Source organism: Balaenoptera borealis (assembly GCF_965194805.1).
Source record: "Balaenoptera borealis genome assembly, chromosome: 8".
In the NCBI taxonomy this organism is placed as follows: Eukaryota; Metazoa; Chordata; class Mammalia; order Artiodactyla; family Balaenopteridae; genus Balaenoptera; species Balaenoptera borealis.
In genome coordinates, this window is record NC_138865.1 from 87974181 (window position 1) to 87986615 (window position 12435).

General features: G+C 52.9%; 1 protein-coding gene and 1 long non-coding RNA gene across 16 annotated transcripts in view; one reads left to right on the plus strand and one right to left on the minus strand.

The window, feature by feature from the left end:
- The window catches only part of SHB (SH2 domain containing adaptor protein B), a 133452-nt gene extending 125714 nt beyond the window's left edge, over positions 1-7738 (minus strand). For 3 of the 9 annotated variants that reach the window (XM_082404037.1, XM_082404036.1, XM_082404035.1), the window contains exon 1: positions 6420-7731. In XM_082404037.1, the coding sequence (XP_082260163.1) occupies positions 6420-7130 (711 nt within the window). In that variant the 5' untranslated portion in view covers positions 7131-7731. Of the gene's footprint in view, positions 1-6419 lie in introns of all 9 variants that reach the window. The other 6 variants (XM_082404032.1, XM_082404034.1, XM_082404039.1 and 3 more) reach the window with 6 other exon arrangements.
- Positions 7739-7872: 134 nt separating this feature from the next.
- The window catches only part of LOC309634292, an 83275-nt gene continuing 78712 nt past the window's right edge, over positions 7873-12435 (plus strand). For all 7 annotated transcript variants that reach the window (XR_014247931.1, XR_014247932.1, XR_014247933.1 and 4 more), the window contains exons 1-2: positions 7873-8780; positions 11811-11972. This is a non-coding gene — a long non-coding RNA (uncharacterized lncRNA). The remainder of the gene's footprint in view (positions 8781-11810; positions 11973-12435) is intronic.

Sequence of the window (12435 nt, forward strand, 5' to 3'; positions counted from 1 at the left end):
GGTCTGGGAAGATCCCACATGCCGCAGAGCAACTAAGACCGTGCACCACAACTACTGATCCTGCGCTCTAGAGCCCACGGGCCACAACTACTGAGCCCACATACCAAAACTACTGAAGCCCGTGCGCTCTAGGGCCTGCATGCTGCAACTACTGAAGCCCGCATGCCTAGAGCCCATGCTCTGCAACAAGAGAAGCCACCACAATGAGAAGCCCGCGCACCGCAATGAAGAGTAGCCCCTGCTCGCTGCAAATAGAGAAAGCCGGTGTGCAGCAATGAAGACCCAACGCAGCCAAAAAAATAAATAAATAAAAAATCAGAGTCTTACTATCTCCATCTAAATCATTGAAAGGAGAGGAACAAATTGATAAAAAGCATACAGGCTTTGAATTCAGATTGAACAGGTATAAACCGGGCCCCATCACTTGGTAGCTGCGTGACATTAGGCAAGTTATTACCTCTAAGCCTCAGTTTCTTTATCTGTAAAATGGGGGCAATACTATCCATGGTAGAGGAATAGCACTAAAGGCCCCAATTAATGGCCCACCTGTATCCCTGTCCTCTGCCATGGGACTTCGCAGCTCCTCCTCTATCCCTGAATCCTGGCTGGCCTTATGACTTGCTTTGGTCAACAGAATGCAGCAGAAGGGACAGTAGGGACAGTAGGCCAGTTTCTAACCTCAAGAAACTGTATGGGCTTCTGTAATTTCTTGGAACCCTGACACCATCATATGAACAAGGCTAACTCGCTGGAAGATGAGAGACCACATGGAACAGAGCTTACTTGATATAGCCAAGGCCATCCTAAACCAGGCATCCCCATACATGTAAGAGAGCCCGGCTAGGACTGGCAGGGCAGCACACACACTCCACACTGACCTTAGATGCCTGAGTGAGCCCAGCTGAGGCCAGAAAAACTACTCAGCTGACGTGTGAGTTCATGGTCAATAATAAAAGCTTATCATTTAAAGCAGGGGTTGGAAACTACAGACCACAGGCCAGCTGCCCATTTTTGTAAATAAAGACTGGATACAGCTATACCCTTTTAATTTATGTATTGTCTATGTCTGCTTTCAAGCTACAATGGCAGAATAGTTGTGATGGGGGCTGTCTGGCCTGCAAGCTAAAATTATTTACTAACTGGCTCTTTAAGAAACTTTGCTAACCTCTGGTTTAAAACCAGAGTTTGGGGTGATTTGTTATGCAGCAATAGCTAACTGATACAGTACATAAACCCCTCCTCGGGTGATTGTGAGGATTCAATGACCAATTAAGTGGTTAGCCTGAAGCCTGGAGAACGTATTTCTCTTCTGGGGAATCAATGGGAAAAACTGGATTTGATATGCAGCATTTTTCTCACACTACTTTCAAGGGACAGGACTTCAAAGGAGAAAGTGTTCCAAGCCAAACCACAGCTACCAAGCTTGGCTCTTACCTTTCCAATCAATTACTTTCTCAGAACTGGAGAATGTGGCTGTTAACCAAATAGAAATGACTGACAGCTCATGCTTGACCCTGGCTTCAATCAAGCTATACATCAATGATTTGAAGTGAAAAGGACTGAAAGACAAGTCACAACTCCCCACAAAGACACGTGAGACACTCTCTTCCTGTTGTGGCTCCAACCTCCATCTGCAACCTCCTGCCACACCCACCCTTCAGAGCCTCCAACCATTCTCTTGGCACAAGCTTCTGCATGGAGAAGCTCAAATGCTGCCACCCCCTGAAAGCCCTCCTTGAATTCACAGAGTTGAGGCCCTCCCAGCCCTGTGCACACCCTTCTTTTCTGGCATGCCACATGTTGCAACACTGCCTCATTACCCATCTCTGTCTCCCAGACTAGATCTTGAAAAGCTCGTGTTCAACTACAAACTGAAAAGCTTCCCTCTTGGAAAGCTGGCCACCACTTATTCTCTCTGAATTCCCCCCTGCTTAGCACGCTGCTCAGAAACTGTTTGCTGAGTGTTTAAAAAAAAAAAAAAAGTTGAACATGATATTATTTATTCCTTAGGAAACATGTTATTTAACTCAACTCTGTGGATGCTGACAAAATATAAATTGTTGGTACACATCAGCATGTATTTAAAACTTGGGGAACTGATGTCATGGTGCATCTTGACTTTCTCAGTTGCAGTGGAAACATTTACTTAATTATGATAAAAGAAACAAGACTTCAGCAGAAAACATAACTGGATGAGCCCTGTTTGGCTGCACAAAAGGAGACCTACCAAGTTACTGGCCTCTTTGTCATCATTATTTTTTTATAAAGACAACCTGAAGGAATAATATTTCCACCTACTAAAGTTTTGTTTTTCTCTTCCCAGGAGTTCAGGCCCTCACTGTGTCTCACTCGGACTGTATTGTAATTGCCTCCTAACTCCAAACCCATTTCCCCCAGACTGTGGCAGCTGTTTGTAACCTGGGATGCTCCTCAACCATGGCTCTGAGTCTATCCTTTTCCTGACTCAACAGTCTTCAAGGATCCCCCTGTGGGGTCTAAACTCAGGCCCCCACGTATCTCACATTGTCACCTCTCATTCCCCAAGTGAGGCCCACTGCAAGAAAGCTCCGGTTTCTAAGAACACTCTCCACATTAAGGTTTCATACATATATTTGCACACACATACGCCCACACACATACATATATGGACACACGTATGCATGTACACTCACAGCACAGGCACCTAAGTGCTCCCGCAGGCTGCAGTCAGCCTTCTCCCTGCGCTGAAATTCCACTTCCGTCTCTAGATCCAGCTCAAAGCTGCCTCCTAGGTGAAGACCTCACTAAATTCCCCAAGACAAAAACACTGGGAAACAAATGATGAAAAGACAATGTGTGTAGATGTCCTCCGGAGGCTTAGGCCAAAGATTACTGCCAAGTCTTTTGCAGCCTTTATTCCCTTCCTCCTAGCTCGCCCTTGTACCGAGGGATCTCTGAGCACAAAAATAAGTGCAGGGAAAAGCTGGTTAAACTGAAAACACAGTCTGTTACAGATAATTCTAAAAGGGAAAATGCCCCAAACTGGAGGCTGGCTGAGTGGGGCATACGTGACCAGGTGTGTGTGTGCCCCCGGACTTACCTGGGAGAATAGAAAGATGCCCAAGTATGTGTCAGAAGGAAGCACAGGTAACTAAGGGAAGCAGGAGAAGGGCCCCCCAAAGATAAAGCTGGTTGGGAGGTGGCAATGGAGGCCCTGAAAGGAGTATCTGTGGACCAATAGCTCCTACTCCCAAGCCATAGCAACTCTCAACACAGGCCGATGTTAAAAACACAGGGCCTGGCACACAGGGGGCATTCAACAGTCCTAGGGGTTCTTTTCCTAACTCCTAACAACAGAAAAAAGGAAGCTGGGTCTGAGATTAAGTGGGCTAGAAGTAGGTTTTCCTGGATCTGTGGGTGAGGGGCAGAAGGCGGGCTCTGGGGTGTTCAGGGCTGGATCTGCAGTATGCCTGACCTTCCAAAAGCTATCTGGCTGGAAATAATGTGAAAACCAGGCTGCCTCCTGGCTGCCTAGCCAGGAATGGGGGGTGGGTGTTAGCCCCGGATTAGGAGGCAGCCCCACACAGAGGGCAGAGATGAGGGCATCCAGAGTCTGCATCCCAAAGCAGCTCTGACCAGAAGACCCAGAGGGAGGGTTAAGAAGCCACTGTTGCATTCGTGTTCTCTAAGTGTGGTCCCAGGATCAGCAGCAAAAGATCACCTGAGAATCTGTTAGAAATGCACATTCTCAGGCCCACACCAGGTGTGGTGACTCAGGCACTTCAGGCGATGGGTCTCACAATCTGTGTTTTAACCAGTCCTCCGGGTGCCGGTTTGAGAACCACTGCATACTATGACCCTTCCGGGCTCCTTCCCCTCCTACTCGTTAGAAGGAATCTGGTAGCCACAATCCCTCCAACTCCAAGGATCACAACCTAGTATGTGAAAATGCAGCCCAGAGAGATCTTTTTTTTTTTTTTTGACTGCATTGGGTCTTCGGTGCTGCACACAGGTTTTCTCTAGTTGCAGTGATTAAAGCACAGGCTCTAGGCACGCAGGCTTCAGTAGTTGCAGCACGTGGGCTCAGTAGTTGTGGCTCACGGGCTCTAGAGCACAGGTTCAGTAGTTGTGGCTCACGGGCTCAGTTGCTCCGCAGCATGGGGAAATCTTCCTGGACCAGGGTTCAAACCCATGTCCCCTGCATTGGCAGGCAGATTCTTAACCACTGCGCCATCAGAGAAGTCCCCAGAGAGATCTTTTTAAAAACCACATTTGCTCACATCATTTAGCAGCCTAACCCCCTCACTGGCCCTCACTGTGCTTAGCTTTCAAGGTCCTCCCTGACCCGGGCCCTCCTGTCCCTCTGGGGTCCTGCCCAACTCTAACCTCTGAATTCCAGCCACAGGGCCTTTACCTGTAGTCTCCTACAGCACCAGGCTCTCTTCTGCAGCCAACCATAATAATGGTCCTCCCTGACCACGTCCCATCACGGCACTTATCATGCACACTGCGGCCTAGGCCACAGTATTCACTAGACCCTGCTCTAGTACCCAGCAAGGGAGAGCACAGAGAAGACCTGTAAGAAATACAAACAAGCCAAGTCTTCAACACACTTGACACTCCAGCTATAAAACTTATTATTCCTCAGTATTTGAAACAGTCTTAATTGTAATTAGAAAAAACATTTACTAAAGTTTTGAAAACCATAAAGGAAGACTTTAGTGAGCAAGCAGAACGACAAGCAGTGGTAGAGAAAGGAGATTTGCCCACCTGGGAGGTGGTCATGGAGTAACGGGGGAAGGCACAATCTCTCTCGAGAGCTAGGCTGGGCCGTCCTTCCATCCCCAGGGACTTCAGGTTCTCCCAGGCCAGCACCTAGCCAAGCCTGGGCCACACATAAGGCAGCAGGGAGCCTCTCTGCTGTTTCCCTCATAGATCAACCACAAACCCATAATCCTGGGGGCTCTCGGAGAAACCTCCTCTGTCCCCAAGGCAGCACCTGGGTGGCCACCTGGCTTCCAGCTCTTCGTCATTTAGGTATGGCATCCTGGGTGCTTAGGAAGCCCAGAGTCCATGCTTCCAAGATATGTCCCCAAAACTGGCCCAGAGGGAGGTGGAATCCACCGACTGCCCACGATGCCTTCAGCAGACCCAGAGGGGGGAGGAGGGGGTACTCGGGGGACCTAGGACCTTGGGGAGAGGAAGTCAGGCAGAAAAAAATCAGGAGGGGCATCCCCTTACTCCTCCTGCCTGGAAAACAAAAAAGATCCCTTTCCAAGCACCAGCTGGCAGGTAGGAGCCTGTCTCCCTCTTGTCTGGACATCCAGTCCTAAAAGAAACTCAGACACCATCAGTCTCCCCCAGCCCACACCTGGGCAAAAGTTTACCTTTGGGAGAAGGTAGGGGGCCAGAGGAGAACAAGAGGGACAGCAGCCTGATAGCCATTGCAAGGCACTGGGCCTCAGATGTAATCAAAACACTGCCTTCCACCAGAAGTAGACAGAACAAGTATTATTTCATGGGGGGAAAGGAGGGTGTCACTGGAGTGTGAAGGGGGAGGAGAGGGCCCCATCTGGCTGGAATTAACTAACCTGCTTCAAAGGTGGGGGATCAAGATGGTCTGATTTGTTAGGGAGGGGGGTTGCACAAAATCGTCCGCCTCATCCCTGGGGCTGTATGGGGTGGGGGTAAGGTCAGGAAGGAAGGTGAGGTTTGGAGGGGTGGGTCTCCTTCCAGCTGGCTGGGTAGGCGGACCCCTCCCACGCGCGGCTGGAGGAACTGACAGGTCTAAGTGGAGCGCTCTTGTAGGCCAGCTCACTGCAACTGGAAGAGCACGCTTGGGGGTTCCCGGTGCAGCTCCAGTACAAAAGGCCGCCCCATTTCGAAACCTGGCGCGGGGGGTGGGTCAGGGCAGGGCGTTTAGAGTGATTTACATATATCCATTTAAAGACAGCCGGTCTGAATCTGCCATCGGAAATGGGTAATATCCGGCGAGTCCCTTCCCAGCTCTGGACCTCAGTTTCCCATGTATAGAATCAGGGGCAGGAGGAAGAGGAGGTAGACAAGAGTAAACACGCTTTTAAGTCCGTGACAGCTCTGCCTCTCTGACTTTCCTTCTCGGGGGGCTGAAGGGCTAGTTGGGTGTCTCTTTCTTGGGCAAGGCTGGGCGGGGCGCTCTCGTCAGGCTACTTCCGAAACGGGCACCTGGCTGTGGGCTCAGGGAGAGGACGTTTTGGCAGCAACAGTGAAAGAGACTGTGTCAGGAGGCCGCCGATCGGCGGCAAAGCGCGTGCAGAGGCAGAACTGGGAAGCACCGTTGAGAGGCCTGACCCCAAGGTCCTACCCGAGTGGATGTAGGAACTCGAAACTAGAGCGGTGCCTCAGTTTACCCGTGCGCACAGTGGCTCTGGAACCTCGGGTGAAGCCGAGGGGCGCCTTACCTTGTCCTTTTTGCCGGCACCGCTCTCTTCCGCGGCCGAGGCGCCACACTTGTTGAGCAGTTTCTTGCTTCCGCAGGCCGTCGGGCTCCAGGTGCGGCCGCCTGAGCAGGAGCCCCCCGGGTGTTCTGCGGCACCGCCCGCGGCACTCTCCACCTTAATGAGGCGGTGCTTGGGGGAGATGTAGCGCACCTCGGCTGGCGTGGCGGGCCGCCGCTCGCTGCTGCTGCGGTAGAGGTGCGGAGAGCCCGAGGACGAGGACGAAGACGCGGCAGCGCCCACGCCGGAGGAGGCACAGCAGCAGCCCGCGGCGCCCGACGCGGACGAGGCCGAGAAGGCACGCTGGCCCCCGCCTGGCTCCCCGCCGCCGCAGTAGTCCAGGCGGCACATGGCGCGCAGTTTGCGCAGAGACGAGCCGGGCCCGTTGTAAGGGTCCTCAAAGTCGCGCTCCTTCTGTGCGCGGTAGGCGCGGATGAGGTCGCTAGTGCTGCCGCTGTCGTCGGGCAGCGATCCCGACGAGGCCGAGAAGCAGGAGGCGGCGGCCGTACCGCAGGACGCCGAGGTGGCCGAGGGGGCCTGCGGCACGGCCTGGGGGTGCTGCGAGGGCCGCTCGCCCCGGCGCCGCTGCTCGCGGTAGTCGGGCCGCGGCGGCTGCGGGGGGCTCTTGGTCTTGCTGTTGCCCAAGCTGAAGTACTTGTTCAGCCACTTGGCCATGGCGAGAGGCCGCCTAGGGCCGCGGCGCGGGAGCCGGGTCCGCCGCCGCGGCCATTCGGGGGGCAGTGCTGCCGCCCAGGTCCCTCGGCGCCCCGGCCCCGGCGAGGGGCGTCCGGGGCGCCCGCTCCCGACGCCAAGTTCAAGTTCTCTCCGCCGCCTCCTGCCGGCCGCTCCCGGGCTCCGGCCGCTGCAGCACCACCCTCCGCCTCCTCCGCGCGCCTCCCGGGCTTCGGATCTTGTGCCCTTCGCGGGCGCGTCTCATGGGATCCGGCCGCGGCCCCACAGATAACTAAAGGCCCGGGCTCCCCCCTCCTCGGACGCTCTGGCCGTGCGCTCCGCCACGGAGCGCGCTCCTGCCCCGTCGGAACCGCAGCCACCGCCTTGGCCCGGATCCCTGGTACTGCTGGAACTTGTCGGCGTCCTCGGCCCCCCACTTCTTCCTTCCCGAGAACGCTGTAGCGAGCTCGGCACCCGGCCGGCTAGCAAGCGGGCCGGAGAGCGAGCGAGCAAGCGACGAAGGAGGGAGGAGGCAGCCGGCGCCCGCCCGAGCCCGCGCGCCCGTGCCCGTCCCGGCGGCGCCTGCTGCTGCCGCTGTCGCCGCCTCCCGAACCGCCGCGTGTGTGACACTCGGGCCGCCAGAGCCCGCCCCGCGCCGCGGCCCCGCCCTCCCCGGGCCAGCGCGCGCCCCGCCCCCCAGCCCGCCCCCGCAGGCCCCGCCCCGCCCACCCCCACACGTCCTGCTCCCAGACCTCGGCCCTGGCTCCGCCCCTCTTGCGCCCGGGTCCTGGGCAGAAGCAGCTCTCCTCTTCAGCACGCGCCACCTCCTGTGGCCGCCTCGGCGCCAGGCCCTGGGTCTCGCCTGAGGGCGTCGGGGTCCCGCGGCGCAACCGGCCCCGCCTCGCTCGCAGTCCGCCGCCGCCTAGGGCGAGAGGTTGCCAGCCTAAGCCTGCAGCGCGCAGAGGCCAAACCCTTCCCCGGGACCCGCGCGCTGTGCTACCCAGGGATCCCCACTGTTGGGGACACGGGGCTTTTCTAGTTTACGGCGTGACCCGCTTGGAGGAATTACGGTGCCGAGACCCCTTAGGGACAGGGTGTCTATTCCCTACTTAAAGGGACGAAGACTCCGGTTCAGCCCACTGTGCCAGACCTTCGGAGGAATCCTTATGCAAATGAGCGTTTTAGCAATCCAGATGACGGATGCGGCCAGGATAGGCGGCAGGGGTCCGGCCCCCCACCAGTTGGAGAGCCAAGCTAAGGGGAGGTCGGAATGTTTGCTTACCTTTTCACCTCTGAGGAAGTCGTGGCTTTAACCCTGTTCACGGCCAACCTGGCAGAGCGAGCTGTGGGAACGTTTAAAGCCTAAGATTGTAGGAGCTGGCAAGGCTCCATTTAATCCAGGGCCCTCATTTTACAGACGGAGAAACTGAGGCTCAGAGGAAGGTCACCCAGGTGGGCCTGGATGCCAGTTCCCGGTCTGGTGGCGCCGAAATTGTGTCATTTCTACTAGTCTCTACTTTGCAATTTAAGGTCGTCCTCTGATTATTAAAATGCGGAAACTGAGGCCGAGTGAGGAGCACAGCCTGCTCGGTAAAGCTTTTCCTGGGAGGCCGCATATGCTCTGCCGAGGAAGAGGAGCTGCCTAGAAATGAGGTAACTGCCAGTAGAGCCGGTGCTCCTTTGAATTAGGCTGATCAAGCTCCAGAATATGACATACCCTAAGGTATGAATTGACACCTGAGAAATTCTCTAAGGATGCTAACTTATTAGGATGATAGTCCAAATCATTAATTACCTCCACTGGCAACCTGTATATTATAGATGGGCTTTGGGGGAATCTATTTTTTCCTGTATCCCGTAGGAAAAGTGGGGCCTGTTAGGGCAGGGAGCAAGGCCAGTGACTCTTTTGGCCAGAACTGGAGGTGGAGGTCAGACTCGCAGTCTGAGCCTCTTGGGCAGGGAGGGCCTCTTCCCCTGCCTGAGGCCACCGTGGGGAAGTGGCAGAACCAGGACTCCAACTTGGGTCTTACTCTGAATCCTGTGCTCTGTCCACTCAGCCACAAACAGTGAAGCAGTGGAATTGACTGCAAACTGTCCCTTCAGGATCAAGCTATTTGCTCTTCCCCTCTGGTCAGACAGGACTGTCATCCTCTATGAGCCAGTTAAATTTTACAAACCCACTATATGATGCCATAGTCACAGACATCATCAACAACTACATAGCCCCTTCATTGCCTGAGATCTACTTTTTTAGAATTTCACAGGAAATCTATGATGTGGGGGGGTGTGTGTTTGTGGGGTGTCTGGGGGATGGTGAGAGGACCCAGAAGTTGACCTGAGCTAAGATGTTTATTTTGGGTGTCCCTAGACTTAACTATCTCAGATTACCCTTTAAATCATTCCTCTACTGTATAAACACTTAATTATCCCACAAGTAAGAGAGGCTCAAAAAGAAAACCTGAAAGGCAAGGACGTTCTCCTTGCGAGCCCCTCCTTTCAACCAACCACAAATCCCCTCCTGCTCCCTTCCTTCCCATCTCTGCTTCTAGGTTCAGGAAGGAGGAATGGCCAGATCCTGGCAACAGGCCAGGACACCCTGGGCAAGAAAATCTTCTCCAGGATCTGGAAACTTGTTCCCTGCGTGTGGGTTGCACATGGAAGAGTGATCTCTGCCTTTTCCAAAGGTTTAGGAAGAGAAGTTATATTTCACAACTTATTTTTCCCATTTCACTTTCAGCAGGCCATGGGGTCAGACCCACTTTTCCATGTGATGCCTCTGCTGGGGTATAATTTGCAAGCCAAAATTATTGTAATGCTATAGTATTATGCCAAAAACTTCCAGAGCACTTGTGTATCTGCTCAACCCCTACATGTTCTGTATGTAATTAACCCTCCTCAGCATCCCTACAATCTCGTGTTATTCCCAGTTTACAGATGGGTAACTGACCTAAGATAGTATTTATTTCAAGCAGGCAAAAAAACACATGGGTGTTTTCCTTTGGGAACTAATAGTGACATCTTACAAGACTCAGAGTCAGAAATAATCAGTCTGAAAGGAAACAGAAACGTTCCCGAAAGACGATGTTGGAGAAGCAGTGTGTCAAATGCTTAGAGGAGACAGGGACTTGTAAGAAAAGGATCAGAACACTATAGGTGGTTAGAGCTGGACAGACTCTTCAGAAAGCCAACCACCCCATTTCAGAGAGAAGACGGACCAGTGAAGGGAAGAGGTTGAGTCAAGAGACATGGCTGGGATTGGCATCCAGTCTCTTTGACATCACAAACCCAATTCTATGGCCATCATTCTTGGCATTTTTTACTTTTATATCCCCCCTTCTTGTCCCCAGTTTTCTTATTGGAAGGGTTGGGTGTGGTCCTGTTCCTGTTTCTGCCCTGTCTCAACTTCTCATTTTAGACCAAGGTGGGGACATGGCAGCTCTTTTCTCTGCACTCCCAATATCTGGAGGTAGGCTCTGCCATTGGTGGAGGCCTAGAAAAATGGTGCCACCATCCCAACAGATTCATCAAACAGAACTTTTTCAGTTCAGTCTGTCAAATGTTAATGTCAGTCCCTTGCTATGTACCAGCCTGGGAGTCTGGGCTGGAAGCATGGATTTGAAAGTCATTAATCCTCAGTGAAGACCTGAAGCAAAACCCTCAGTCATCCTTGACACCTTTTTTATTCCTGCTCCATCCAACCCATCAGCAAAGAATATGCAGAATCCTACCATGTCTCACCACCTCCACTGCTCCTACCCCGGTCCAACTCCTTCATCCCTTGACTGTATCATTGCAGGTGTATCCTACCCATTTCCTGGTTTCTTTCTCAACGCAGCAACCAGTGATCCTATTAAAAATGAATCTGATTAAATCCCCCATTAAATCCCCATGTCCCGGGACTTTCCTGGCGGTCCAGTGGTTAAGACTCCGTGCTTCCACTGCAGGGGGCACAGGTTCGATCCCTGGTCGGGGAGTTCCCACATGGCATGCTTACAGCCAAAAAAGAAAAAAGAAAAAAATCCCCATGTCCCTAATAGATGCCAAAAATAGTTACAGTGGCCCATAAGGCCTCACATGACCTAGTCCCCTTAAATTCCCACTCCAGCCAGGCAGCCTCTTTGCTGTTCCTTGAATCCTCTCTCACCTTGGGCCTTTGCACTACATCTCCTCTGCCTGGAATGCTTCCCCACTGCTGTCACCATTCACTCCCTTCTGGGCTTTTTTTAAATGGCACGTGCTCAGTGAAGCCTCTCCTGGCACCATATCTAGAATTGTCCTCCACACTCAACACTTCCTATCCTCATCTCTGCTTTATTTTTCTGAGTTATCACTCATTCCCATTTCACACACAGCATATTTTACTTACTGTTCTTGTTTATCCTTTGTCTTGCCCCACGATGGGGTAGGGATCTTTACTCTTTGTTCACTGCATATCTTCTGTGTCAAGAACAGGGCCTGACACCTAGCAGGCATGGGATCAATATTTGCGAAATGAATGAGTGAACGTGAGTGGCTGATCATGGAGGGTAGAATAGCAGAGGGCTAAAGCTTGCCATCTCTCTGCCTCGGACCTGGTGCTAGTGGCTTTAGCTTTGGTCTGGAGGTGGGAGCATGTCAGACTTGCCGCATTTTTAAAGCAGATGTGTTCAGGGGATCTGTTCCCACACTGTGTCTCTTCCGCAGAGGAAGCAGAACAAGATTCATCCCTGTCTTCCCAGCATCCGGAGGGGGCTCCAGGAAGGTTGCGGGGTCCAGGTAGCCCCTTCCACACAAGTCCCAGTCGTGCTGACACGCAAGCCTGTCCGCGGTGTCGCTGAGCCAGCTCTGTTGTTCCCTCCACCTCAGGTACAACTAATCTTAGGAATCTCATTGCTGGTCAAAAGATAATCCTCTATATCTAGATTAAAGACTGTGTTTTGACCATTACTGCGCACTGAATGTTGAGCCAACAATTTAATTGAGCTGTTTATGCTGCTGCCTTGATTTCTTCCCAGAGAATTTGCAACTAATTCCAAGTGTCTCTGTGAATTAAGTGGGCCTCTCCCAACATGCTTTGCCTGTCATTTGCCTGTGCCAAATCCCACTTGTCCTTGTGTTACCCAATTATGGGCTCTCCCTCACAGCTGTATGTGGCCGGGACCACTTCCAGCCCACTTCCTCCTCGAGGTGGCCATTAATTATATGGCCCCGAGAATGGCCATACCCCAGGACAGCCTCTATGGTACCTGCAGCAGTAGAAAGGGAGGGTGGAGGTGAGGACTGGGACAGCAGCAGAGAGGACATAAATCAGACTGACCCCTTTGAAGTC